The 26,281-nt window shown below is 55.3% G+C and overlaps 2 protein-coding genes across 5 annotated transcripts; both read right to left on the reverse strand.

Annotated features, from left to right (window-relative positions):
* Positions 1–374: 374 nt before the first annotated feature.
* DECR2 (2,4-dienoyl-CoA reductase 2) lies at positions 375–11,505 on the reverse strand. 3 transcript variants are annotated; one of them, XM_033236415.1, is made up of 9 exons: positions 11,307–11,505; positions 8,140–8,208; positions 6,673–6,724; positions 5,323–5,458; positions 2,674–2,798; positions 2,402–2,495; positions 2,114–2,218; positions 1,318–1,535; positions 375–904 (listed from the first exon to the last, which is right to left on the reverse strand). In XM_033236415.1, exons 1-8 carry the CDS (start codon positions 11,384–11,386, stop codon positions 1,318–1,320), a joined length of 879 nt encoding a protein of 292 aa, XP_033092306.1. In that variant the 5' UTR covers positions 11,387–11,505; the 3' UTR covers positions 375–904. The 3 variants fall into 3 exon arrangements, with proteins under 3 accessions (XP_033092306.1, XP_033092304.1, XP_033092305.1); XM_033236413.1 differs by having other exon boundaries at positions 375–939; XM_033236414.1 differs by having other exon boundaries at positions 375–1,019.
* A 954-nt stretch (positions 11,506–12,459) lies between these two features.
* On the reverse strand, positions 12,460–15,939 carry NME4 (NME/NM23 nucleoside diphosphate kinase 4). 2 transcript variants are annotated; one of them, XM_033236416.1, is made up of 5 exons: positions 15,794–15,939; positions 14,080–14,213; positions 13,725–13,826; positions 13,482–13,594; positions 12,460–12,999 (listed from the first exon to the last, which is right to left on the reverse strand). In XM_033236416.1, exons 1-5 carry the CDS (start codon positions 15,882–15,884, stop codon positions 12,876–12,878), a joined length of 564 nt encoding a protein of 187 aa, XP_033092307.1. In that variant the 5' UTR covers positions 15,885–15,939; the 3' UTR covers positions 12,460–12,875. The 2 variants fall into 2 exon arrangements, with proteins under 2 accessions (XP_033092307.1, XP_033092308.1); XM_033236417.1 differs by lacking the exon at positions 15,794–15,939 and adding an exon at positions 15,475–15,627.
* Between the last annotated feature and the right edge of the window lie 10,342 nt (positions 15,940–26,281).

Raw genomic sequence — 26,281 nt, forward strand, 5'->3', positions numbered from 1 at the left:
TAAATAAATAAAGCCAGGCGCAGTGGCTCATGCCTGTAATCCCAGTACTTTGGGAGGCCAAGGTGGGCAGATCACGAAGTCAGGAGATCAAGACCATCCTGGCTAACAAGGTGAAAACCCATCTCTACTAAAAATACAAAAATTAGCCCAGTGTGGTGGCGGGCACCTGTGGTCCCAGCTACTCGGGAAGCTGAGGCAGGAGAATAGCACGAACCCAGGAGGCAGAGCTTGCAGTGAGCCAAGATTGCACCACGGCACTCCAGCCTGGGCGACAGAGCGAGACTCCATCTCAAAAACAGTAATAATAATAATAATAATAATAATAAAACATCACAGAAAAGACAGGAAGGAAACACAACCCATAAACGACAGGGTCACCAGCAATTCTCTTTAATGCTCTTTTCCTTCTAAAAGCTTTGGCAAAGTCCAGTTTATTTTCACAGTAAATAGATTATCTTTTAAGAAAATGCACTATCTAGCAAGATTGTAGCAAAGTGTGTTTGTGCAAACAGGTGGTGCAGAGACAGAGGGGCGGACCTTGTGGGCAGCCTGAGGCCCATCCCAGCTCATGGGCCGTGCACAGACGGGAGCACCTCAGTGTTTTCAGCCAAGAGAACACAAGTCTCAGGATCCATGTGGCTCCGTCAGGCCCTGGACCCAGGCAGGCAGGACAGCCTTGACCACGGGGCAGGGGACATCTCAGTATCTTGTCTGCACCCGCACCACCTGCGTGGCACCTGGCCCTCAGACACCTGCATGGCAGCTCCACGGGCCAGGCCCACTGTCCAGTTGCTCCTGCCCTGGAGTTGGGACCATGGGGAGGGAGACTGCAGAAATAGCTGAGGGTCCGGAGGAGGGGCTGGGCTGCAGGCATTGCTGGTTCAGACTGGTGCTCTCCACCTGGCTGTGAGGCGGAGAGAAGCAGCAGCCGGAAGAATCCTGCAGAAGTTCCAGAACTTAGGAGCCGGCTGAGGACGGCTTCCCCCTAAAACAACTCGGCTGCCTCAGCCACCCAGCACCTGCCAGAAATGCCAACAGAGGCCGAGGCCACTACAGAATAGCCCCAGCGCCCGCCTCCTGCCCAGCCCCACGGAGCAACACCCACGTGTGGCTAGGCTGGCACAGGGCTGGTAGGATGCAGCACCTGCCCCCTGCCCAGCCCCATGGGGCAGCACCCACGTGTGGACAGGCTGGTGCAGGGCCGGCAGGATGGGGACCAAGGAGACGCCAGCCCCGTGGGTCCCGCAGAGACCTGCCCATGCAGCGACCAACATCCAAGGACAAAGGTGACCCCAAGAAGCGGGAGCGGCACCTCACCTAGAGCTTAGAAGAGAAGGATGCGATATCCGCCAGCCCTTTGACATCGTTTGGGAACGTCAACCATGCCCCGCCATCGGCCACCAGCACAGCCCCCGTCACATAGGAAGCCAGAGGGCTGGCCAGGTAGAGCACGCTGTGGGCAATCTCGGTCTTGTTCCCCAGCCTCTGCAGTGGGCTCACAGTGACCTTGGTGCTCAGGCTGGCCTGGGGGCCACCTGGAGGGTAGCAGAAGGCTTAGGCTCCATGGGCCCCAAGACCCAGCACCCTCCCCTCTCCCCCTGCTCGTTCCCTGAGAGGCATCTGGGAACAGCAAGGGCACACTCAGTGTCCCCAAGGCCTAGCATGGAGCAGGATCAGGCCAGACACCGAACATAGTTGCCACCATGGAACCAGCACAGGGCTTTTCTTTCTTTTTTTTTTTTTTTTGAGATGGAGTCTTGCTCTGTCACCCAGGCTGGAGCGCAGTGACGCGATCTCCACTCACTGCAAGCTCCGCCTCCCGGGTTCATGCCATTCTCCTGCCTCAGCCTCCCAAGTAGCTGGGACTACAGGCGCCCGCCACCTCACCCGGCTATTTTTTTGTATTTTTAGTAGAGACAGGGTTTCACCGTGTTAGCCAGGATGGTCTCGATCTCCTGACCTCGTGATCCGCCCGTCTCGGCCTCCCAAAGTGCTGGGATTACAGGCGTGAGGGCTTTCAACATACCCCCTGCCAAGGTTCTGGAAGCTTCCATGGGTACCCTGTGCCCCAGGGGAGGATCTGTGGGAGGCCTGGGCTCCCTGAGAGCCGTACCCAGTCGCCGGAGCCCCTCTGTGCCACTGATGGGGCCAGGGGCGAGGCTGTTGACGCGGATGTTCTGGGGACCCCACTCTACAGCCAAGTGCCGTGTCATCGCGTCTGCACGGGAGAAAGTTGGATATGAAGTGGCCGCTCTGCCCTCTGCGGGGGTCAGGGCCAAGGCCAGGCCTCGCTGCCTGAAGCTGGGCTCAGCTTCACGTGGAGACTGCTGTCTTCCTGGGATGGAAGCAGAGGGCCCAGTGGGAACCCAGGTGGGCAGACCTGGGCAGGGGGGGGTCATACCCACAGCAGCCTTGGCAGAGCCTGCATGCACCTGGAGCGCCTGCCCCCGGTTCCCCAGGGTGGCAGTGATGTTCACGATCACCCCTCCGTGGTCCTGCAACACACAAGGCCTGAGGCAGTGAGTGGGTGGCTATAAGGGGGAGGCCGCAGGGCAGTGGATGGCGGCCGTAAAGGGGAGGCCGCGGGGCGGTGGGCGGGTGGCCGTAAAGGGGAGGCCACGGGGCGGTAGATGGCGGCCGTAAGGAGGAGGCCCCCGCCGGGAGGACGCCCACCCGGAAGAACTTCTCATAGAGCACACGAGACACATTGAAGGTGCCGCTGGTGTCGATGTCCATCACGGTCTTGAAGGCGTTGAAGGACAAGGCGCCGGCGGGGCACAGGAAGTTCCCAGCAGCACCTGCAGAGTGGGAGACCGTAGGAGCTGCTGGAGCCTGGGGAGGGATGCCAGGTGGGCGGTGGCCAGGTGGGTGGAGGGGAGGGTGCAGGAGGGAGCCCAGATGCCCTGTGGCACAGGGAGGAGACCCATCCCCTAGGATAAATTCCAAAATGACCGGAGCAAGATGGGTGTCCTGGCTGCACTACGTCCCCGAGAAGAGACATGCTGAAGCCCTGACTGTGGCCTTGTTTGGAAATGGGGTAGGTTGCAGAGATAATCGAATTACATGGAAGTCACAATGAATTAGGGTGAACCCTAAATCCAATGACTAGCATCCGTATAACAAGGGAAGAGGACACACACACACACACACGCCACGTGAAGACAGGGGCAGACAGCGGAGCGACAGTCTTCAAGCCCAGGAGGGCCAAGGACTGTGGCAGTACCAGAAGCCACGCAGAAGGCAGGAACAGGCTCTCCCCTGCGGCCTTCAGAGAGCACAGCTTTGCCAACACCTTCCCCTTGGAGGTTCTGACCTCCACAAGGGGGAAGATTATATTTTGGTTGTTTCAGCCACGCAGGTTGTAGTACTCTGTTAGCCCAGGAAACTAATACACAGGATGTTTTTCAAAACGAATTTCTGCAGAGTGAACCCAATGTTGGTTCATCAATTGTAACAAATGCAAGATGTTAACAGGGAAAACTGTGGGTGGGAGTTTGGAATTCCATGTACTATTAATTATTCTATAAACCTAAAACTGTGATAAAAAATAAAAGCTGGGGGCCGGGCCCGGCGGCTCATGCCTATAATCCCAGCACTTTTGGAGGCCAAGGTGGGCGGATCACCTGAGGTCAGGAGTTCGAGACCAGCCTAACCAATGTGATGAAACCCCATCTCTACTAAAAATACAAAAATTAGCCAGGTATGGTGGCGGGTGCCTGTAATCCCAGCTACTCAGGAGGCTGAGACGGGAGAATCACTTGAACCAAGGTTGCAGTAAGCTGAGATTGCACCACGGTACTCCAGCCTGGGCAACGAGAGTGAAACTCCGTCTCAAAAAAAAAGCTAGGCCAGGCTAGCTTTTATTTTATTGGTGACTCTTGCCTGTAATCTCAGCATTTTGGGAGGTCAAGGAAAGAAGACTGCTCGAGCCCAGGAGTTTGAGACTGGCCTGGGCAACACACGGTAAGACCCTATCTCTATGAAAAACAAAAAATACAAAAATTACCCAGGCGTGGTGGCACACGTCTGTAGTCCCAGCTGCTTAGGAGGCTGGGGCAGGAGGATGGCTTGAGCCCAGAAGGTGGAGGCTGAAGTGAGCCATGATCACCCCAGCCTGGGTGACAGAGTGAGACGCTATCTCAAAAAAAAAAAAAAAAAAAAAAAAAGGCTATCACTTTTTTTTTTTTTTTGAGACAGAGTCTCGCTCTGTCGCCCTGGCTGGAGTGCAGTGGCCGGATCTCAGCTCACTGCAAGCTCCGCCTCCCAGGTTTACGCCATTCTCCTGCCTCAGCCTCCCGAGTAGCTGGGACTACAGGCGCCCGCCACCTCGCCCGGCTAGTTTTTTGTATTTTTTAGTAGAGACGGGGTTTCACCATGTTAGTCAGGATGGTCTCGATCTCCTGACCTCGTGATCCGCCCGTCTCGGCCTCCCAAAGTGCTGGGATTACAGGCTTGAGCCACCGCGCCCGGCCCACTTTTTTTTAAGAGGGAATTTCAGGACACAAGGGCACCCGACTCTGCCATTTAGCCGTGATTATGGAGTCCACTTGGACTGCAGCTGTGCTGACCTGCTGCCACCTAGAGAAGTGGAGTCAGGCTGGAGACAGAGGCCTGGAGACAGAGGGCTGGAGACAGAGGACCAGAGATAGAGACCGGGAGACAGAGGGCCGGAGACAGGGCCAGAGACAGAGACCGGGAGACAGAGAGCCGGAGACAGGGCCAGAGACAGAGACCGGGAGACAGAGGGCCGGAGACAGGGCAGAGACAGAGACCGGGAGACAGAGGGCCGGAGACAGGGCCAGAGACAGAGACCGGGAGACAGAGGGCCGGAGACAGGGCCAGAGACAGAGACCGGGAGACAGAGGGCCGGAGACAGGGCCAGAGACAGAGACCGGGAGACAGAGGGCCGGAGACAGGGCCAGAGACAGAGACGGGAGACAGAGGGCCGGAGACAGGGCCAGAGACAGAGACCGGGAGACAGAGGGCCGGAGACAGGGCCAGAGACAGAGACCGGGAGACAGAGGGCTGGAGACAGAGGACCAGAGATAGAGACCGGGAGACAGAGGGCCGGAGACAGGGCCAGAGACAGAGACCGGGAGACAGAGGGCCAGAGACAGGGCCAGAGACAGAGACCGGGAGACAGAGAGGCAGAGGCCTGGAGACAGAGTCTGGGCCTCAGGTACCTGGAGGGGTGACAGCCCACCCCAGGGCAGGCAGCTAGGTTCCATGGCACAGTCCCCACCCCAGGACCAGAGTTCTAGGGCCTCCAATCGGTACCACCAACCTGTGAGAAGCCACCACCCTCACTCAGCACCGACTCACAGTTAATGAGAATGTCAATTCTGCCAAACTCCTTCAGAGCCTGGTCCACGGCAGCCATCACAGCTGGGGGCGCTCGGACGTCCATACAGAGAGGGAGGCAGCGCTGGCCGGTGGCCCCAGCCAGCTTCCTGGCGGCCTAGAAGCCCAGGTAAAGAGGCAGACAGCAGCCCTGCAGCCCCGGCCTGGAGAAAAGGCCTTTGGAGTCTGCAGAGGACAATGCGCCCAGGTTCCACTGGAACCCTGGGTTTGCTGCTGGGCCCCACACAGCCTGCAGGTACCCACGGCCCTGGTAGATGTTTGTGGGAACCTGCCACACTCTCCCTGCACCTGCCACCCGTCCTAGAATCCTCTCTCTGCATCGCCCTCCAGGCCACTGTCACCCATGTCCTGCCCCTGCCGCAGACCAGTGGCACAGGTGAGACTCTCCTCATAGGTTGAGGGCTCCGGTGGGTGGGACGCACGGACCACCTAAATAACCCAGGTGAGCCCAGAGATCTTTCTTGGGGCCACGTTACCCCCAAACAGGAAGGTCCCTTCCAGGACCCAATAACTAGATTTTTAAAAAGTCAAAGATGTCTCTGGTTGGCCACTTACACTGAAACTCCACATTTAGGAGAGGTGCAAGTTTTGGTGCCAGCTGGGCACGGTGGCTCACGCCTGTGATCCCAGCACTTTGGGAGGCTGAGGTGGGCGGATCACCTGAGGTCAGGAGTTCGAGACCATGGTGGTCAACATGGTGAAACCCCATCTCTACCAAAAAAATGCAAAATTTAGCCAGATGTGGTGGCGGGTGCCTGTAGTCCCAGCTACTCCAGAGGCTGAGGCAGGAGAATGGCATGAACCTGGGAGGCAGAGGCTGCAGTGAGCCGAGATTGCACCACCACACTCCAGCCTGGGCGACAGAGCGAGACTCCCGTCTCAAAAACAAAAAAAAATTTTGGTGCCGGCCGGGCGCGGTGGCTCAAGCCTGTAATCCCAGCACTTTGGGAGGCCGAGACGGGCGGATCACGAGGTCAGGAGATCGAGACCATCCTGGCGAACATGGTGAAACCTCGTCTCTACTAAAAAATACAAAAAATCAGCCGGGCGAGGTGGCGGGCGCCTGTAGTCCCAGCTACTTGGGAGGCTGGGGCAGGAGAATGGCGTAAACCCGGGAGGCGGAGCTTGCAGTGAGCTGAGATCCGGCCACTGCACTCCAGCCTGGGTGACAGAGCGAGACTCCGTCTCAAAAAAAAAAAAAAAAAAACAAAATTTTGGTGCCAACATCCCCTTAGCCTCTGGACCCTCCTGGCCCAGGCCCAGCACCCCCACAGCCACCCACACAGGGGACCACGGGAGAGGTCCTCTCACCATCAGCACTCGTGGCAGGCTCCTGCTGGCGATCACCGTGTGACAGCCGTGCCTGCAAAACCAGAAGCAGGTGTGAGGACAGTGCAGGCGAGGGGCACTCCCAGGGAGCGTCTGCCCGGCTCCTGGGCAGGAGTCTCTCAGGCGGAAGTACCAGTCCAGGGCTGAAGGCCCAGCTGGCAGAGGGCACAGGGGCGTGAACAGGACTGAGCAACTCTGGAGGGACCTCAGGTGGTGCCCACCCTGAGGTTTCTGGCATGGGACATCCCACCGCACAGGCCTGCCAGCCCTGCCCCAAACACCAGGTACAGAGACCGCTGTGAGCCACAGAGGCCCAGCCCACACATCTGCCTGGGGCCTGCTGGGCCCACATCCTCCACCCCCTTCTCCCTGTGGGGCTGGCGTGGAAGACCGTTCTGAAGCGGGGTGCTCCCTACTCCCCTTCCTGACCACATGGATGCAAATCCACCACATTGGCCTCTAGGGACCCCGGTTCCAGGAAGGCCGCTATGATTTCCAATTTCCAGCTTATCTACTGTTCTTGCAGAAGAGCACAAAGATAAGTCCTGCCTTTAGGTCAAAACAATCTTGATGTTATCCTCAACAAATTCCTACACACTCCCTCTGAAGCAAGACCCTTTCCCTGTGGTACAGAAGCCCTGGGCCTGGGGGTAACAGCTTGGAGACACCTGTCTCACAGCCACCCGCCTGTCTCACAGCCACCCGACTACGCTTCTGCCCATAAATTCCCCAATAAAATCACCTCACAGGGACAAACGGGATCTGTCTGCCTTGTTCTTTGATTTCTCCGCTCTTCTGGTTTGGGAGTTGCTTCCCCACAATAGCCACAAAGGCAGCTACCCCTGCTAGGCAAGCCCCACTGGAGCCGCAATGTCCCGTTCGGTCCTCAGCCACAAAGGCAGCTACCCCTGCTAGGCAAGCCCCACTGGAGCTGCAATGTCCCATTCGGTCCTGAGACACCCCGAGCACAGAGCCACCAGTGGAAAGGCCAAATCTCTTCCTGTGGGACTCACCTTTCTGGTCTGAAAAGCAGGAGCCTCAGGGGAACCGAAGAGGAGTCCCTCTCACCCACCTCAGCCTAACTCTAGCCTCTGTCAGGTGGGATACGTTGCTGACCCCGGCCTGAAGCCACAGAATTGCATCCCAAGAAAAAATGTGTTCTGCAGGGCGCCAGCACTGGGGCCTGACACAGCCCTGACTCTCGAGGTCCCAGCAGGCCCCAGGCCAGAGCCACACAATCTCCATTGACCTGTAGGAGCCCCGAAGTCCTGACTCCGCCCAGGGCAATCCTCGACCCCTCCCCAGTCCCTCTGGCAGGCACCTGGATCCTGTCAGGTGGATGAGCAAAGGACTTCTGCCTCCCACCAGCATCTGTCCAGGGGTCCAGCATCCAGCAGGGCCCAGGGAGGGAGAAGCGGGGAGCAGGGAGGGGACACAAAGCAGTCTCACCGCATGAAAATCTCAGCAATCCGGAACCCAATCCCAGAGCCGCCACCTGTGATGAAGGCCACTTTGTCCCTGAGAGTAAAAAAGGAGGCTCCGTTAGAAGAGCCCTATTGGGCCAGGCCGGTGGCTCCCAGCACTTTGGAAGGCCAAGGTGGGCGGGCCACAAGGTCAGGAGTTTGAGACCAGCTTGGCCAATATGGTGAAACCCTGTCTCTACTCAAAATAGAAAAATTAGCTGGGCGTAGTAGTGGGTGCCTGTAGTCCCAGCTACTTGGGAGGCTGAGGCAGGAGAATCGTTTGAACCCGGGAGGCAGAGGTTGTGGTGAGCGGAGATCACGCCATTGTACTCCAGCCTCGGCAACAACAACGAAACACAGTCTCAAAATAAATAAATAAAATGAAAATTCATAAAATTATAGTATTTTATATATTTATTCTGAGACAAATTCTTGCTACGTCATCCAGGCTGGAGTGCAGTGGCACCATCACGGCTCACTGCTGCCTTGACCTCCCAGGCTAGGATCCTCCTGCTTCAGGGATTACAGGTGCATGCCATCGTGCCCAGCTGATTTTTCTTCTACTTTTTCTAGAGAGGGGTATTGTTTTGTTGCCCAGGCTGGTCTTGAACTTGTGCTGATACAAACTTGCAAAGTGCAGTGGGGGAAAGAGTATTTTGGTGCACAGGCTCATGCCTGTAAATCCCAGCACTTTGGGAAGCCGAGGCGGGTGGATCACCTGAGGTCAGGAGTTCAAGACAAGCCTGACCAACATGGTGAGACCCCCATCTCTACTAAAAATACAAAAAATTAGCTGGGCTGAGGCAGCAGAATCGCTTGAACCCGGGAGGCGGAGGTTGCAGTGAGTATTTCGACAGAAATTGACAGAAGTAGATACAAGACAGAAAAAATAACCCTGGTTTAAACAAGATAGAGGTTATAGTTTCCTCTCCTAAGCCCTGCATGGCATGAACGTCAAAGATGATTCCTGAGATTCAGCAAGCTAGGTCAGGATAATATGGCTTTTTTATTTATTAGAGATTTTCTTGTACATATTAAATGTGCACTAATCGGTATGACTGGCACAAATTGTACCAGATGGATGGGCAGAGCTCTAAGTTGCCTTTCCTATTCTTAATGATTAAAGATTAATTTTGGGCCAGGCGCAGTGTCTCACTCCTATAATCCCAGCACTTTGGGAGGCTGAGGCAGATGGATCATCTGAAGTCAGGAGTTCCAGACCAGCCTGATCAACATGGTGAAACCTCATCTCTACTAGAAATACAATTAGCCCAGCGTGGTGGCGTGTGCCTATAGTCCCACTTGGGCACACTGAGACTGAAGCAGAATTGGGAGGCTGAGGCAGGAGAACTGCTTGAACCCAGAGTGAGACTCCATTTCAAAAAAAATTTTTTTTTTTTTTTTTTTTTTTTACTTTGCAGAACACTCAAAAAGAATTGTCAATACCTTTGCTTGGAGAACATAACTTAAAACTTTTTTTCTTTTTTTTTTTGAGATGGAGTTTCACTCTTGTTGCCCAGGCTGGAATGCAATGGCGCGATCTCGGCTCATTGCAACCTCCACCTCCCGGGTTCAAGCAATTCTCCTGCCTCAGCCTCCCAAGTAGCTGGGATTACAGGTGTGCGCCACCACACCCGGCTAATTTTTTGTAATTTTAGCAGAGGCTGGGTTTCACCATGTTGGTCAGGCTGTTCTCGAACTCCTGACCTCAGGTGATCTGCCCACCTCGGCCTCCCAAAGCGCTGGGATTACAGGCGGGAGCCACTGCTGCTGGCAAAAGATCAAATTTGTAATAAAAACTTGAACATGTGGCCGGGCGCGGTGGCTCAAGCCTGTAATCCCAGCACTTTGGGAGGCCGAGACGGGCGGATCACGAGGTCAGGAGATCGAGACCATCCTGGCTAACATGCTGAAACCCCGTCTCTACTAAAAATACAAAAAAAACTAGCCGGGCGAGGTGGCGGGCGCCTGTAGTCCCAGCTACTCCGGAGGCTGAGGCCGGAGAATGGCGTGAACCCGGGAGGCGGAGCTTGCAGTGAGCTGAGATCCGGCCACTGCACTCCAGCCTGGGCGACAGAGCAAGACTACGTCTCAAAAAAAAAAAAAAAAAAAAAAAAAAAAACTTGAACATGTTGCAAATTGAAAAAAAGAAAAGGAAAGAAAAAAAAGGATCCGCCCATTGGCCGAGTGAGGGAGGACTTCGACCTTTACCCGGGCTGCCTTCCCATGTGAACACCAAGGCGTTTGCAGGGAAATGAAGAGCTGCTGGGCAAAACCCGGCATTTCTGGGCCTTCTGGTTCTTCGGAAAAATGATTTCAACCTAAAATTGTATGTTAAGAAAGAAGAAGCTAGGTTGGGCCGGGCACGGTGGCTCACGCCTGTAAATCCCAGCACTTTGGGAAGCCAAGGCGGGTGGATCACCTGAGGTCAGGAGTTCAAGACAAGGCTGACCAACATAGTGAGACCCCACCTCTACTAAAAATACAAAACATTAGCCAGGCTGAGGCAGGAGAATCGCTTGAATCCGGGAGGCGGAGGTTGCAGTGAGCCAAGATCGCGCCACTGCACTCCAGCCTGGGCGACAGAGCGAGACTCCGTCTCAAAAAAAAAAAAGAAAAAAGAAAAAAAAAAAGAAAGTGCAGGGGCCATTGAAAATAATATGCTAAGAATAGATAAGGCTCAAGGACAGTATCTCTAGCTAGTTGCACTTTCAATGAACTCCAGTAGTCAAGGACAGTATCTCTAGTTGAACTTTTAATGAACTCTAGTAGGCGCCAAGAAGGCAAACAAATAAGAAAGAACTTAGAGACAAGGAACTAAGCAGAAGGTTATATCTGGGTGCAGAAAGTTTGTTTTGCATTGTGTTATTTTTGCTGAGTGGGATTTATGGAGTATAAATAAAGTGAGGCAGAACCTCTAGGAGCAGCCGCCATGTTCTCTGTTTGTCTTTGTCTCTTGTGCCTGTTCATTCTCCACCACCCCTGGCACGGGCCCCAATAGAAAGAAGCCAGGCGAGACAGGTTTCCTAACACACTAGTCCTCCGTGGGGACCCCGCCGGCCCTCTGGGCGCTACGGGAACCACGTGGGGGCGCCCGCGCCCGCAGACCGGACGCCGCACCGAGGCTGCGCCCGCTTCCCGGGCCCCGCTCACCGCAGCAGGTCCGGGCAGAAGAGGTGACGGTACGCGGGGAGACAGTCGTCCCCCTCCACGTCGAGCGGCGGCTGGGCCATGACGCTCGCGGCTAGGACTGCGGGGACAGCAGGCGGCAGCTGCCTAGGCCTCCGGGACCCCGCGCACAGTGGCTAACGCTCCTGGAACCGGGAGCCCCGCCCCACTCCCCGGACGCCCCGCCCCTCCTCTGATTTTTCCCCGGAGGCCCCGCCCCCGCGCGCGGGCTGCTGGGACTGGAGGTCGGCGCGCGAGGTGCAGGCGCGGTGCAGGCGCGGTGCAGGCGCGGTGCGGGGCGGGGCGGGGGGGGGGGGGGGGAGCGGTTCCCGCGGGGAAAGTCCGGCGTTCTGCGTGTCCCCTCCCCGAGTCTTTTTCACAGGTATTCGGCGTCAGCGCCGCGTTCGGAGCCTGCGGAATTGTGGGATACCCCTGGCTCCTGGGTCCAGGCCGGACTCGCAGCCTCTGGGCCCCCGTTCGCATCCCCGTAAACACCATGGGGAGCGCGGCCTGCCCCGCGCCGCTTCCCAAAATGACCCGTTTTGAGGCCAATAAAGAATGGTCCGGGGCCGGACGCGGTGTAATCCCAGCACATTGGGAGGCCGAGGCGGGCGGTTCACGAGGTCGGGAGTTCGCGACCATCCTGGACAACATGGTGAAACCCCGTCTCTACTATCAAAATACAAAAATAAGCAGGGCGTTGTGGCAGGTGCCTGTAATCTGGGCTACTTGGGAGGCTCAAGCAGGAGAATCCCTTGAACCCGGGAGGCGGCCCGGGCGGGGCTATGCCGCGAACCCGGGACGGGGCGCCCCGCTTGTACCACTGTTGGAAGAGGGGAGCCCGCCACGGTCACGGGGGAAAACACACAGGGCTGCTCCTGGACTGGACATACCCGCGGGCCAGCGGCTTCAGGGGCGCGATGGAGCCGCCACCGCCACAGTAAAGGCTGCCAGGCCCTTTTTGCGCTGGATGGGGTCAGCCCGCCCGCCCCTTTCTGTCCCTTCCCAGGGAAGGCAGCTCCTCCTTTGGCGAGATCAGACAGCACGGCTCGCTCCCAGCTTGGGTTTCCCCCGGATTGCAGGCTGGTGGTCTCTGGACCCCCGCCTGGCTCATACATCCAACAACGTTATAGAACTAGGTGTGCAAAACTTCATCTTTACTCTTCAACTCTTTACAACTTGCATAAAAGCGTCATTTCTACCTCAGAGTTGGCGGAAGTCATAATTAATGTACCACCCATGTGCTAGGCACGGTGAATTTTAATGCCTCCTCTTTGGAGGAAAGGTTAGGATAACTTGCGAAGACCCCACCACCACCACCACAAAGGCTGTCCGGCGCTTTGGTGCAAAACGGATTGGTCCAATCTTGTGCTGGCTTGGGGTACAGAAAGGCACTGAAGTTGGTGGCCGAAACACCTCTGGGCTGGGCTGGGGCAGAGGTGAACAGGGAAGTAAGTGGTTTAGGACAGGCAGGTATGGATGTGGGCTTGGGTTCTTGCTGACGGAGGTAGTTGTTCCTGCGTGGAGGCTGGGGTGGTAAGGGCAGCTTGAGCCTCAGGCTGAGTGGATGCTGCTGTGCTGGCCCCCGTCTGCCCAGCTCACCAGCTCACTGCTCTGGAACCACAGCTGGATCTCCCGCTGGGCCCCCTCCACAGAGTCGCTGGCATGGATGACATTCCTGTGCCAGTGACAGGAGCAAGGTGAGGCTCAGGCTTCATGTGCACCCTGAGGAGTCCCAGGGACCATCTGCTGCTCCCCTGTTGCCCTCTGTCTAGGGGAGCAAGCCTGTGACTGCAGACAGGGAAGGAGTAACAGTGGAGCTGGGAAACCGGGTTCCAGCCTGGCCTCAGCCTCTTACAGCCTCATGGACCCACCCAGGCCCCAGCTTTTGGGAGCCTCATTTCCCCCCAAGTTGCCCCGTGCCAACCCCTTGGGGTGTCAGGCAATGATGGCACAGTACATACAACACGAAGGGAACGCCTCATTGCCCGGTGTGCAGGAGGGTCTGGGAGAACACCGCTCTCACCAGCGTGAGCTGTCATGTTCCACCTGGCTTCAACCCAGCACAGCAAGACACCCAGGTCTCGTGGATCTGCCGCCACCCCAAGTGCTGGCCCTCCTCGTCGCCAGCAGCAGCCCGGTGTGTCAGGACCCCCGTACCTGCTGATGTGCACACTGAAGTCACCCCTTATGGTTCCTGGGGCAGCCTCAGCTGAATCAGTGTGTCCAATCATGGCCCTGGAGGCGCGGACGACATTGTACCCTTCCCAGACCTGCAGCGAGAGAGAATGGTTGGGAAGAAGTGGGGAACACCAAGGGCCCCTGGGCTCAATCCAGGGCCCCTCCCTTTGCTGGGGGGAAGACACACCCCCAGGCCCTTCCACCACCCCTGCCCTGCCGTACCATGGCCACCACGGGCCCAGAGCTCATGTAGCGGATGAGGGCAGGGTAGAAGGGCTTCCTCCGCAGGTCCTGGTAGTGCTCGGCAAGGACGCTCTCTGGTGCCTAGGTGGCATGAGGGAAGGAGGAGGAGCCGCAGAGAGTAAACCTGGGCACTAGCGCAGCAGCTGTGATGCCCTGACCTCAGGCACCTTGCAGATAACACCAGCATGGGCAGCATCTGCAGAACAGATCCCTCCTGCCCCTTCAACTGCCAAAGCCGGGCCCTACCCCGGTACTGCCTGGGATGTGAAAAGGCTGAGAAGGATCCCCCAACCCTATCCCCAGGGGGACACCCACAAGCCCAGAGCCCCACTACCTGCAGCATCTTCATCCCCACCAGCGTGAAGCCCCGCCTCTCAAAGCGCTGGATCACATCCCCAACGAGCCGCCGTTGCACCCCATCTGGCTTCACTGCCACCAGGGTCCGTTCCCGGGTCCAGGAGGGCCCTCCTTTAAAAGGCAAGGGGTCGGGGCACTGACACCTCACCCTTTCACATCCCCACGACCCAGGTTTCCCTGCCAGAGCCCAGGGGTCACCAGGCTTCAGGGTGTCTGCCTCTATGCAGAGCACTCTGGAATGGACAAGGATGGTGCCCATAGCCAGAAATGCTCCCATGATAGTCCCTGTCAGGGACACCCAAGGCAATGTGTCCCTAGGGCTTCTAGCCTCTCCCAGGGGCCATGGCTCCTCCCAGCAGAGGCAGAGGCTGCCTGAGATGGCGCGATCGCCTGTTCAGGGAGACACTGCCCAGCTCAGAGATCACCACCCCAAGGTCCACAGAGGCACAGCCCAGCTCAGGGACCACCCCGAGGTCCACGGAGGCACAGCCCAGCTCAGGGACCACCCCGAGGTCCACGGAGGCACAGCCCAGCTCAGTGGCCGCAGGGAAGTCTGGAGATCTTGCAAAGCTCCAGCCTCACTTTTGACTCCAGGCCTTCTGGATGACGACAGACATGGTCTGAAGCCCAGACTTTGCACGTGAGGAGGAACCCAGAGCCCACCCTGTGTTTGAGGTGAAGGAGTGGCAGGAAACCAGGGAGAAACATGCTTTCCCCACCGGTGAGCCCTGGAAACAGGACAAAAGGGGCCTGAAGATTGAAGAGGGAAGGTAGCAGGGTTCCTGCCCGAGCCCGGAGACGGGGTGCTGCTGTGGAGTTTCAAGGCCTGTCGCTTCCAGACCCAGGGTCAGCACTGAGCTCCGCCCCAGCCGTCCTCCTCTGGAGGGGACGCTGCCAGGGAGACAGAAGACGTCCTCACCCTCCCACAGTCCCAGGCTGCTCCAGAGCCAAGCTACCCTCCGCATCGGCTCCCTGGTTTCCAGACGAGCCCAGACCCTGTATGTCCCACAAAAAGGCTGGACAGAGCCAAAGGGGCCCCGCCAGGCCAAGAGGAAAAGTTAACCTCAGCAGGCGGCTGAAGCCCATGGGAGGAAGACCCCCTGGTTGCTTTGTTCCCCCAAAACCCAGTTCACAGGGCGCCCTGTGTAGCCTGGGGCTCTGCTGCGGCTGGTGCGGGCATTGGAGGCGGCGGCTCACTTTTCAGGGCCGATGGAGGGAGCCCTGGGACATGGATCGTCCTGTGAGGTGGCGGCTGGGGGGGGCCGGGGACTTAGCGCCTGGCGTCCCAGTCAGATTCTGGCCTAACTTGGCCTTCAGCGAACGCCCCAGCGGAGCGGCTCCCCACCCCTACCCCGGCCGGGAGCCCCCTCACCGCCCAGCGCTGCCGCCGGCCTCTGCCTTCCTTGGGCTCCCGGGCCCTCGGTCGCCCGGGATCCGCCCAGGCTGCCAACTCGCCGGGCGCCTGCAGCCTGGGGCCTGGGGAGGCGAGAAGGGGCCGCATAGACGGGCGGGCCCTGGAGGGGTGCGCGGGTGCAAGCCGGCGCCTTCCCCAACTCGGGCGGACCCCGCAGCCCGCGCCCCGAGGCCTCTGGGGGAGTCGGACCCGGATCCGCACGTGCGCGGACAAAGGCCGAGCGGCGCGCGCCCCTTCCGCCCCCCGCGTCCCCGCCGGGGCGCGCGGCTCCACTCACCCGAGCTGGGGCGCGCGAGCAGGCTCGGGTCCCGGGCCCGCGGGCCGCAGCGCAGGCCCCGCAGCGCGGAGCGCCAGAAGAGGCCGCCCATGACGCCCGGCCCGCGGGCCGCAGCGCAGGCCCCGCAGCGCGGAGCGCCAGAAGAGGCCGCCCATGACGCCCGGCCCGCGGGCCGCTGCGAGCGCGAGGAGCGGGCGCGGAGGGCGGTGCCAGCCCCAGACCCGCCCCCGCCCGCCCGGGAGCCCCCCGCCGTCCCGCACCCCCGTGGCCCGGCGCTCACGGGGCGCGTGGAAATGTTCAACGCCAACTTCTGTTAAAATCAGAAGAGAAAATAGAAAATAATAATAAATCTCTCTCGAATTGCATTCGTCCTTATACCGACGCAACTGTTAACTATCGTTTTAACGCTTTCCCACGGAGGAAGGCCCACTCGGGAGGCTGAGGCGGGAGGATCGCTTGAGCCCAGGAGGTTGAGGCTGCAGTGAGCTGTGACTGCACCGCTGCACTCCAGCCTGGGCAACAGAGCAAGACTCTGTCTCAAAAATAAATAAATTCACGGACCAAAAGGAGGTCTAGAAGCCCTGGTCTGAGCTGCCTCCAACGGAGGGTGAAATTCCCACGGGAGCCCCAGGGCGGGAGGAGGCGCTCCGGAGACGCTGGCCCTGCGGCCAGGACGAGTAGGCGGGTCTACAGACCCGCGCCACCACAACCAGCTAATATTTTAATTTTTTGTAGAGATGGGGCCTCCCTGTTGCCCATGCTGGTCTCAAACTCCTGGGATCAAGAAATCCTCCTGCCTTGGCTTCCCAAGGTGCTGGGATTAGAGATGTGAGCCTGGTCTGTGAATTTGAGTGGGGAAAAATCTGACCTTTATTCTCAAATGGCCTCTGATGTGGCTGCATTCCTCTAATTCATTCAACTGTGGATATGAGGAACAAGGCACAGTCATAGTTGCAGGGCCTGTGACTTTGTCACCAACAGAATTCACAGGTATGGTAATATTGGGTGGATACCACAGTGTGCCACTGTTTGAAATGGTTAGGTCTCCCACTCCTAGAACTTAATGAATCTTGAAAAAGCTTGTGTTCTTTTTGCTGCTATGTGAATGGAATTGCTTTCTTATTAAAATTGTCCGTTGCAAGTGTATAATGTACAATTGAGGTTTGTTTGTTTGGTTTTAGACGGAGTGTCGCTCTTGCTGCCGGGGCTGGAGTGCAATAATGGCATAATCTCTGCTCACTGCCGCCTCTGCCTCCCAGGTTCAAGCAATTCTCCTGCCTCAGGCTCCTGCAGGTGTTTGCCACCACACCTGGCTGGTGTTTTTTTGTATTTTTAGTAGAGACGGGTTTTTGCCATGTTGGCCACGCTGGTCTCAAACTCATGGCCTCAGGTGATCCACCCACCTTGGCCTCCCAAAGTGCTGGGATTACAGGCGTGAGCCACCACACCTGGCCAACAATTGAGCTTTGTGCATTGGTCTTGTATCCTGCAAGCCTGCCGGATGCATTTATTAGTTCTACTAGTTTTTTAAATGAATTCCTTGGGAATTTCTTTGTATAAGATTGTGTCATATGGAGCGGGGCACGGTGGCTCATGTCTGTAATCCCAGCACTTTGAGAGGCCAAGGCAAGCAGATCACGAGGTCAAGAGTTCAAGACCAGCCTGTCCAATGTGGTAAAACCCCATCTGTACTAAAAATACAAAAATTAGCTGGGCATGGTTGTGCATGCCTGTAATCCCAGTTACTGGGGATACTGAGGCAGAAGAATGGCTTGAACCCCGAAGGGGGAGGTTGCAGTGAGACGAGATCGTGCCATTGTACTCCAGCCTGGGTGACAGAGGAAGACTCTGCCTCAAAAAAAATGATGTCATATGGGAATAGAGATGGTTTCAGTTCTTTCTTTCCTATCTGAATGCTTTTATTTTCTTGTCTAGTTGCGCTGGCTAAAATTTGCAGTACTATGGTATAAAGAAGTGGCTTTCTTTCTTTTTAGAGGCTGGACTCTATGGCTCAGGCCTATTATCCCAACAATTTGGGAAGCTGAAACTGGAGAATCACATGAGCCCAGGAGTTTGAGAGTAGCCAGGGCAATATAGCAAGACCCTGTCTCGTCAAAAAAATAATAAAAGGCCGGGCGCGGTGGCTCAAGCCTGTAATCCCAGCACTTTGGGAGGCCGAGACGGGCGGATCACGAGGTCAGGAGATCGAGACCATCCTGGCAAACACGGTGAAACCCCGTCTCTACTAAAAAATACAAAAAACTAGCCAGGCGAGGTGGCGGGCGCCTGTAGTCCCAGCTACTCGGGAGGCTGAGGCAGGAGAATGGCGAGAACCGGGAGGCGGAGCTTGCAGTGAGCTGAGATCCGGCCACTGCACTCCAGCCCGGGCGACAGAGCAAGACTCCGTCTCAAAAAAATAAATAAATAGGCCGGGCGCGGTGGCTCAAGCCTGTAATCCCAGCACTTTGGGAGGCCGAGACGGGTGGATCACGAGGTCAGGAGATCGAGACCATCCTGGCTAATACGGTGAAACCCTGTCTCTACTTAAAAATACAAAAAACTAGCCAGGCGACAAGGCGGGCGCCTGTAGTCCCAGCTACTTGGGAGGCTGAGGCAGGAGAATGGCATAAACCCGGGAGGCGGAGCTTGCAGTGAGCTGAGATCCGGCCACTGCACTCCAGCCTGGGTGGCAGAGCAAGACTCCGTCTCAAAAAAAATAAATAAAAATAAATAAATAAATAAATAAATAAAAATAAAATAAAAATAAAAAATATATGAGTGAAGTGTATAGTATGTCAGTTGTATCCCAATAAATCTATTTCAAAAAGAAAAAAGCAGTTATTATTATATCATACATTGTTTAACGTTTTGTTTTTGTTTTTTTAGCAAGAGTCTCGTTCTGTTACCTGTGCTGGAGGGCAGTGGTGCAGTCATAGCTCACTGCAGCCTTCACCTCCCAGCCTCAAGCAATCCTGCCTCAGCCTCCCCAGTAACTAGGAAAACAGGCCTGAGCCACCACACTTGGCCTAAAATATGTTATTTGTTTGTTTGTTTGTTTATGAGATATAGTCTCACTCTGTCACCTAGCCTGGAGTGCAATGCCATGATCTCGGCTCACTGCAACCCCCACCTCCTGTTTCAAGCAATTCTCCTGCCTCAGACTCCCAAGTAGCTGGGATTACAGGTGCTCACCACCACACCCAGCTAATTTTTTGTATTTTTAGTATAGACAGGGTTTCGCTATGTTGGCCAGTCTGGTCTTGAACTCCTGACCTCAGGCAATCCACCCACCGCAGCTTCCTAAAGTGCTGGGATTATAGGTGTGAGCCACTGCACCCGGCCTGGTCTATGATATTTTGATAATGGTATTTCAGTATAGTTTTTTTCTTTTTCTTTTTTTTAATTTTTTTTGAGACGGGGTCTCGCTCTGTCGCCCAGGCTGGAGTGCAGTGGCATGATCTTGGCTGATTGCAACCTCTGCCTCCCGGGCTCACGCCATTCTCCAGCCTCAGCCTCCGGAGTAGCTGGGACTACAGACGCCTGCCACCATGCCCGGATAATTTTTTGTATTTTTAGTGGAAACAGGGTTTCACCGTGTTAGCCAGGATGGTCTCAATCTCCTGAGATCGTGATCCACCCGCCTTGGCCTCCCAAAGTGCTAGGATTACAGGCATGTGCCACCGTGCCTGGCATTTTTTCCTTTTTATTTCCGTGTATTTTATTTTGCACATTAAAAACATGCTGGCTGGGCGCAGTGACTCATGCCTGTAATCCCAACACTTTGGGAGGCCAAGGTGGGTGGATCACAGGGTCAGGAGTTCGAGACCAGCCTAATCAACATGGTGAAAACCCATCTCTACTAAAAATTAGCCATGCGTGGTGGCATGCACCTGTAATCCCAGCTACTTGGGAGGGTGAGGCAGGAGAATCCCTTGAATCTGGGAGGCAGAGGTTGCAGTGAGCTGAGATCGTGCCATTGCACTCCAGTCTGGGTGACAGAACAAGACTGCATCTCAAAAGTAACAAAGAGGCCGGGCGCGGTGGCTCAAGCCTGTCATCCCAGCACTTTGGGAGGCCGAGACGGGCGGATCACTAGGTCAGGAGATCGAGACCATCCTGGCTAACACAGTGAAACCCCGTCTCTACTAAAAAATACAAATAAAACTAGCCGGGCGAGGTGGCAGGCGCCTGTAGTCCCAACTACTCGGGAGGCTGAGGCAGGAGAATGGCGTAAACCCAGGAGGCGGAGCTTGCAGTGAGCTGAGATCTGGCCACTGCACTCCAGCCTGGGCGACAGAGCGAGACTCCGTCTCAAAAAAAAATAAAAATAAAAAAAAACAAAGAAAAAGAAAAAAATTATGCTGGGCTGGACGAGATGGCTCATGCCTGCCATCCCAGAACTTTGGGAGGCTGAGGCGGGTGGATCACCTGAGGTTGGGAGTTTGAGACCAGCCTGATCAACATGGAGAAACCCCAGCTCTACTAAAAATACAAAATTAGCCAGGCGTGGTGGCAGGTGCCTGTAATCCCAGCTACTTAGGAGGCTTAGGCAGGAGAATTGCTTGACCCCAGGAGGCAGAGGTTGCTGTGAGGTGAGATTGTGCCACTACACTCCAGGCTGGGAGACAGAGCAAGACTCTGTCTCAATAAATAAACAAATAACTCTCTTGGCCGGGCGCAATGGGGTGGCTCACCCCTGTACTCTTAGCACTGTGGGAGGCAGAGGTGGGAGAATCACTTGAGGCCAGGAGTTTGAGACCACCCTGGGCAACATAGTGAAACCCATCTCTACAGAAAATAAAAAATTAGCAGGGCGTGTTGGTGTGCGCCTGTATTTCCAGCTACTGGGGAGGCTGAGGTGGGAAGATTGCTTGAGCCCAGGAGGTCCACACTGGATTGAGCTGTGATCGCACCACTGCACTCAGCCTGGGCAACAGAATGAGACGGTGTCTCAAAACAAAACAAAAAAGAACTCTCATAACTCAACAAGAAAAGCACAACCCAGTTCACTGCCTTATGTAATCCCTACCCTTGAGTGTGGGCCGCGCCTGGTGACTGACTTCTGACACAGCAGAAGAGACAGGTGTCACCCTCACGGTCTGGTCACCAAAGACTGCAGCTGCTGCTGCTCCTCCGCCTCCCGGGAGAAGCAGCTTCCCTGTTGTGAGCAGCCCTGCGGAGAGGCCCCCATGACAAGGAACTGATGTTTCTGGCCAAAAGTAACACAGGTGGGCTTAGAAGTGAACCCGCAGAGGCCGGGCGCGGTGGCTCATGCCTGTAATCCCAGCACTTTGGGAGGCCGAAGCGGGCGGATCACAAGGTCAGGAGATCAAGACCATGGTGAAACCCCGTCTCTACTCAAAATACAAAAAATTAGCCGGGCGTGGTGGCGGGCGCTTGTAGTCCCAGCTACTCAGGAGGCTGAGGCAGGAGAATGGCGTGAACCCGGGAGGCGGAGCTTGCAGTGAGCCGAGATTGCGCCACTGCACTCCAGCCTGGGCGACAGAGCAAGACTCCGTCTCAGAAAAAAAAAAAAGAAGAAGAAGTGAATCTGCAGGAGGCTGAGGCAGGAGGATTGCTGGAGCCCAGGAGGTTGAGGCTGCAGTGAGCGGTGATTGTGCCACTGCACTCCAGGCTGGGCAACAGAGCGAGACCCCATCTCAAAATAAACAACAAAAAAAGTGGGCCTGGCGCAGAGGCTCACACCTGTAATCCCAGCACCTAGGTTGGGCAAGGTGGGCAGATCGCTTGAGGTCAGGAGTTTGAGACCAGCCTAGCCAACACGATGAAACCCCTTCTCTACCAAAAATACAAAAATTACACTGGTGGGGTGTGACACGCCTGTAGTCAGTCCCAGCTACTCGGGAGGCTGAGGCACTAGAATTGCTGGAACCTGCGAGGCAGAGGGAGCAGTGAGCTGAGACTGCAACCGCACTCCAGGCTGGGCAACAGAGCGAGAGCCTGTCTCTATCTGGAAAGAAAAACAAGTGCATCCTCCCCGAGTCAAGCCTTGGGATAACCTCAGCGTGGTTGACACCTTGACCACAGTCTATGAGCACCTCGGAGTCAGAGGCACCCTGCTAAGCCCCACCCAGCCCCCCGTCCACGGAATCTGGACGATAATGAACATGTGCTGCTTATATCATAAAGTTGTTGGGTATTTGTCATGCAGCATAGATGACTAATACAAAGATCAGCCAGGGAGGTGCAGAGTGGCATCACCTCCACTCACAGCTGGGCTCCAGGGGGCTCCGGTGGTCCATGGGGCTATACTGCCCCTCAGAGGCCAGCGCTGGAACTGCGTCTGGGTCTCTGCCAGACTGAGCGAAGGCTCCCTCCATCCAAAGCAGGAACCGTCTATCCGGCTTCACTCTTGGGGTGTCACCACTCAAAGGGCCCCAGAGCCTGACTGAGGATGAGGTGGAATGAGGAATCAGGGCTGAGCACAGTCGTGGATTTCTGGAACATTCCTATGGATGTGCTGGTGGTCCTTGTAGAAGGTGCTCAAAAAGACACCTGCAGGGTGGGACAGCGCGGGGTGGGTGGGGGGGTCAGGACAGCCGAATTCTGTCCCAGCCCTACGGCTGTCACACCCATGTAGGGAGGGCATTGCCCTACATGGAGGTCTCCAACCTGTTTTTTTGTTTGTTTGTTTTGTTTTTAATTTTTATTTATTTATTTAGGACGGAGTCTCCCTCTGTCACCCAGGCTGGAGTGCAAAGGCGTGATCTTGACCCGCTACAACCTCCGCCTCCCGGGTTCAAGCGATTCTCCTGCCTCAGCCTCCTGAGTAGCTGAGATTACAGGCACCTGCCACCACACCTGGCTAATGTTTGTATTTTTAGTAGAGACGGGGTTTCATCATGTTGGTCAGGCTGGTCTCCAATTCCTGACCTCGTGATCCACCCGCCTCAGTCTCCCAAAGTGCTAGGATTACAGGCGTGAGCCACGGCGTCTGGCCTGGTTTTTCCTCTTTTTATTATTTTCTTAATTTTTTTGAGATGGAGTTTCTCTCTTGTCGCCCAGGCTCGAGTGCAGTGGCGTGATCTCAGTTCACTGCAACCTCTGCCTCCTGGGTTCAAGCGATTCTCCTGCCTCAGCCTCCAGAGTAGCCGGGACTACAGGAGCACCCCACAATGCCTGGCTAATTTTTGTATTTTTAGTAGAGACCAGGGTTTTTTTGTTTTTTGTTTTGTTTTGTTTTTAATTTTTATTTATTTATTTAGGACGGAGTCTCCCTCTGTCACCCAGGCTGGAGTGCAAAGGCGTGATCTTGACCCGCTACAACCTCCGCCTCCCGGGTTCAAGCGATTCTCCTGCCTCAGCCTCCTGAGTAGCTGAGATTACAGGCACCTGCCACCACACCTGGCTAATGTTTGTATTTTTAGTAGAGACGGGGTTTCATCATGTTGGTCAGGCTGGTCTCCAATTCCTGACCTCGTGATCCACCCGCCTCAGTCTCCCAAAGTGCTAGGATTACAGGCGTGAGCCACGGCGTCTGGCCTGGTTTTTCCTCTTTTTATTATTTTCTTAATTTTTTTGAGATGGAGTTTCTCTCTTGTCGCCCAGGCTCGAGTGCAGTGGCGTGATCTCAGTTCACTGCAACCTCTGCCTCCTGGGTTCAAGCGATTCTCCTGCCTCAGCCTCCAGAGTAGCCGGGACTACAGGAGCACCCCACAATGCCTGGCTAATTTTTGTATTTTTAGTAGAGACCAGGGTTTTTTTGTTTTTTGTTTTGTTTTGTTTTGTTTTTTGTTTTTTTGAGACAGAGTTTCGTTCTTTTTTGCCCAGGCTGGAGTGCAATGGCATGATCTCAGTTCACTGCAACCTCCGCCTCCCAGGTTCAAGTAATTCTACTGCTTCAACCTCCCCAGTAGCTGAGATTACAGGCATGTGCCACCACCCCGCCTAATTTTGTATTTTTAGTAGAGACGGGGTTTCTCCATGTTGGTCAGGCTGGTCTCAAACTCCTGACCTCAGGTGATCCGCCCGGCTCGGCCTCCCAAAGTGCTGGGATTATAGGCGTGAGCCACCGCACCCAGCCTCTCCCACCTGTTTGTAAACTTGTGCCACTTTTTTTTTTTTTGGATATTGCGTCTTTCTCTGTCACCCAGGCTGGAGTGCAGTAGCATGATCTCGGCTGACTGCAACCTCCGCCTTCTGGGTTCAAATGATTCTCCTGCCTCAGCCTCCCTAGTAGCGGTTACTATAGGCGCCTGCCACCACATCTGGCTTATTTTTGCATTTTTAGTAGAGAAGGGGTTTTCCCGTGTTAGCCAGGATGGTCTCGATCTCCTGACCTCGTGATCCACCCACCTCAGCCTCCCAAAGTGCTGGCATTACAGGCGTGAACTACCATGCCCGGCCTGATATCTTATTGTTATAGGTTTGTAACTTCATTTCATTGTGGTCAGAGAACATATTCCCTTTGGGAAGTCAAGGTGGGCGGATCATGAGGTTAGGAGTTCCAGGTCAGCCTGGCCAACCGGTGAAATCCTGTCTCTACTAAAAATACAAAAATTAGCTGGGCGTGGTGATGGGTGCCTGTAATCCCAGCTACTCGGGAGGCAGAGGCAGGAGAATCATTTGAACCTGGGAGGCAGAGGTTGCAGCAAACCGAGATTGAGCCATTGCACTGCAGCCTGGGAGACAAAGGCAAAACTCCATCTCAAAATTAATTAATTAATAATTAATTAATTAATGAAAGAGAACATATTCTCTAGACTTAAACTGTTTTAAATTAATTGAGCCTTGGTTTATGGCCCAGCATGTGATCTGTATTGGGGAACAAATTGTGTGCGCTTGAAAAAAATGTTATTCTGGCTGAGTGCAGTGGCTCACGCCTGTAATCCCAGCACTTTGGGAGGCCGAGGCAGGCGGATCCCTTGAGGCCAGGACTTGGAGACCAGCTTAGCAAGATGGCGAAACCCTGTCTCTACAAAAAAATTTCAAAAATTAGGTGGGTGTAGTGGTGCGCGCCAGAACTCTCATTAGAAACCATCAAGCTGTTGCTGATCCTCCCGTCTTGGCCTCCCACAGTGCTGGGATTACAGGAGTGGCCACGGCGCCCGGCCCTGTCCCCCGTCGTTTCTAATGGGAAGTTATGCCATTCCGTTGTTCCCTGGACTGTAATGTGTCATCTTTCTCTGTCTGCTTTCAATATTTTCTCTTTAAGTTCGTTTTCCAGCAGTTTGACTATGATGTAATTGGTTATGGTTTTCTTTGCATTGATTCTTGTTAGGGTTCACTAAGCTGCTTGAATCTGTAAATTAATGCCTTTCACCAAATTTTAGAATTTGGGGTATTTCTTCACATATCTTTTTCTGTGTCAGTTTCTTTCCTGTCCTCTTGGACACACATTAGACTTCTTTCTTTCCTTCCTTCCTTCCTTCCTTCCTTCCTTCCTTCCTTCTTTCTTTCTTTCTTTCAAGACGGAGTCTCGCTCCGTTGTCCAGGTTGGAGTGCAGTGGCGTGATCTCGGCTCACTGCAAGCTCTGCCTCCTGGGTTCACACCATTCTCCTGCCTCAGCCTCCCAAGTAGCTGGGACTACAGGCATCCACTACTGCACCCGGCTAATTTTTTTTGTATTTTAAGTAGAGACAGCGTTTCAGCGTGGTCTCAATCTCCTGACCTCATGATCCACCTCCCTGGGCCTCCCAAAGTGCTGGGATTACAGGCGTGAGCCACTGCATCTGGCTAGATCTCTTTCACCTCTGCTCAGGTCACTGCAGGGAAGATCCAGGAAAAGTGGGTTCCTCCTACAAGGAGGGGCCCAGCACAGCCTCAGTCCCATCGGCCAGCCCAGGTACACTGCTGAGGGATGCCAAGGGGAGCCCTCCAAGCAGAGAGCAACTCTTGGGCCTCCTGCCCCAGCAGTCATCTCTGTCCCTGTCACCTTTTGTTCCCACCCCTTGGAAGGGACAAGGACATCTGCTGTGGTTCCGCGCTCCAGTACTGCTGGACTCACCCCAGGCTCCCTGCAGGCTGAGTGCTGTACGGTCACTGCCCATGCCCTTCATCTTCCAGCTCACTAGCACCCACACCCAGGACAGGCGTTCATTTGCTCAGACAAAATGGGGATAAATAAGAACCACCGCTAGGCGTGCTGGTACTGGCCTGTAATTGCAGCCACCTGGGAGACTGAGGCAGGAGGATCCTTTGATCCCAGGAGGCCAACGCTGCAGGGAGCCACCATCTTCCCACTGCACTCCAGTCTGGGTGACAGAGCAAGACCCTGTCTCAATAAAAAAAAAAAAAAGGAAAAAGAAAAATCCATCTACTGCCATCTACTGAATGTAAAACAACAACAACAAAAAACTGTACTGAACATAAAACAACAAAAAAAACTGAACCTTCATTCAAATTCTAAGAGTATGTACTTCCGGCCAGGTGCAGTGGCTCATGCCTGTCATCCCAGCACTTTGGGAGGCCGAGACGGGCGGATCACGAGGTCAGGAGATCGAGACCATCCTGGCTAACACAGTGAG

The sequence above is a fragment of the Trachypithecus francoisi genome, unplaced genomic scaffold, assembly GCF_009764315.1.
Source record: "Trachypithecus francoisi isolate TF-2019V2 unplaced genomic scaffold, Tfra_2.0 Lachesis_group15, whole genome shotgun sequence".
Lineage (NCBI taxonomy): Eukaryota > Metazoa > Chordata > Mammalia > Primates > Cercopithecidae > Trachypithecus > Trachypithecus francoisi.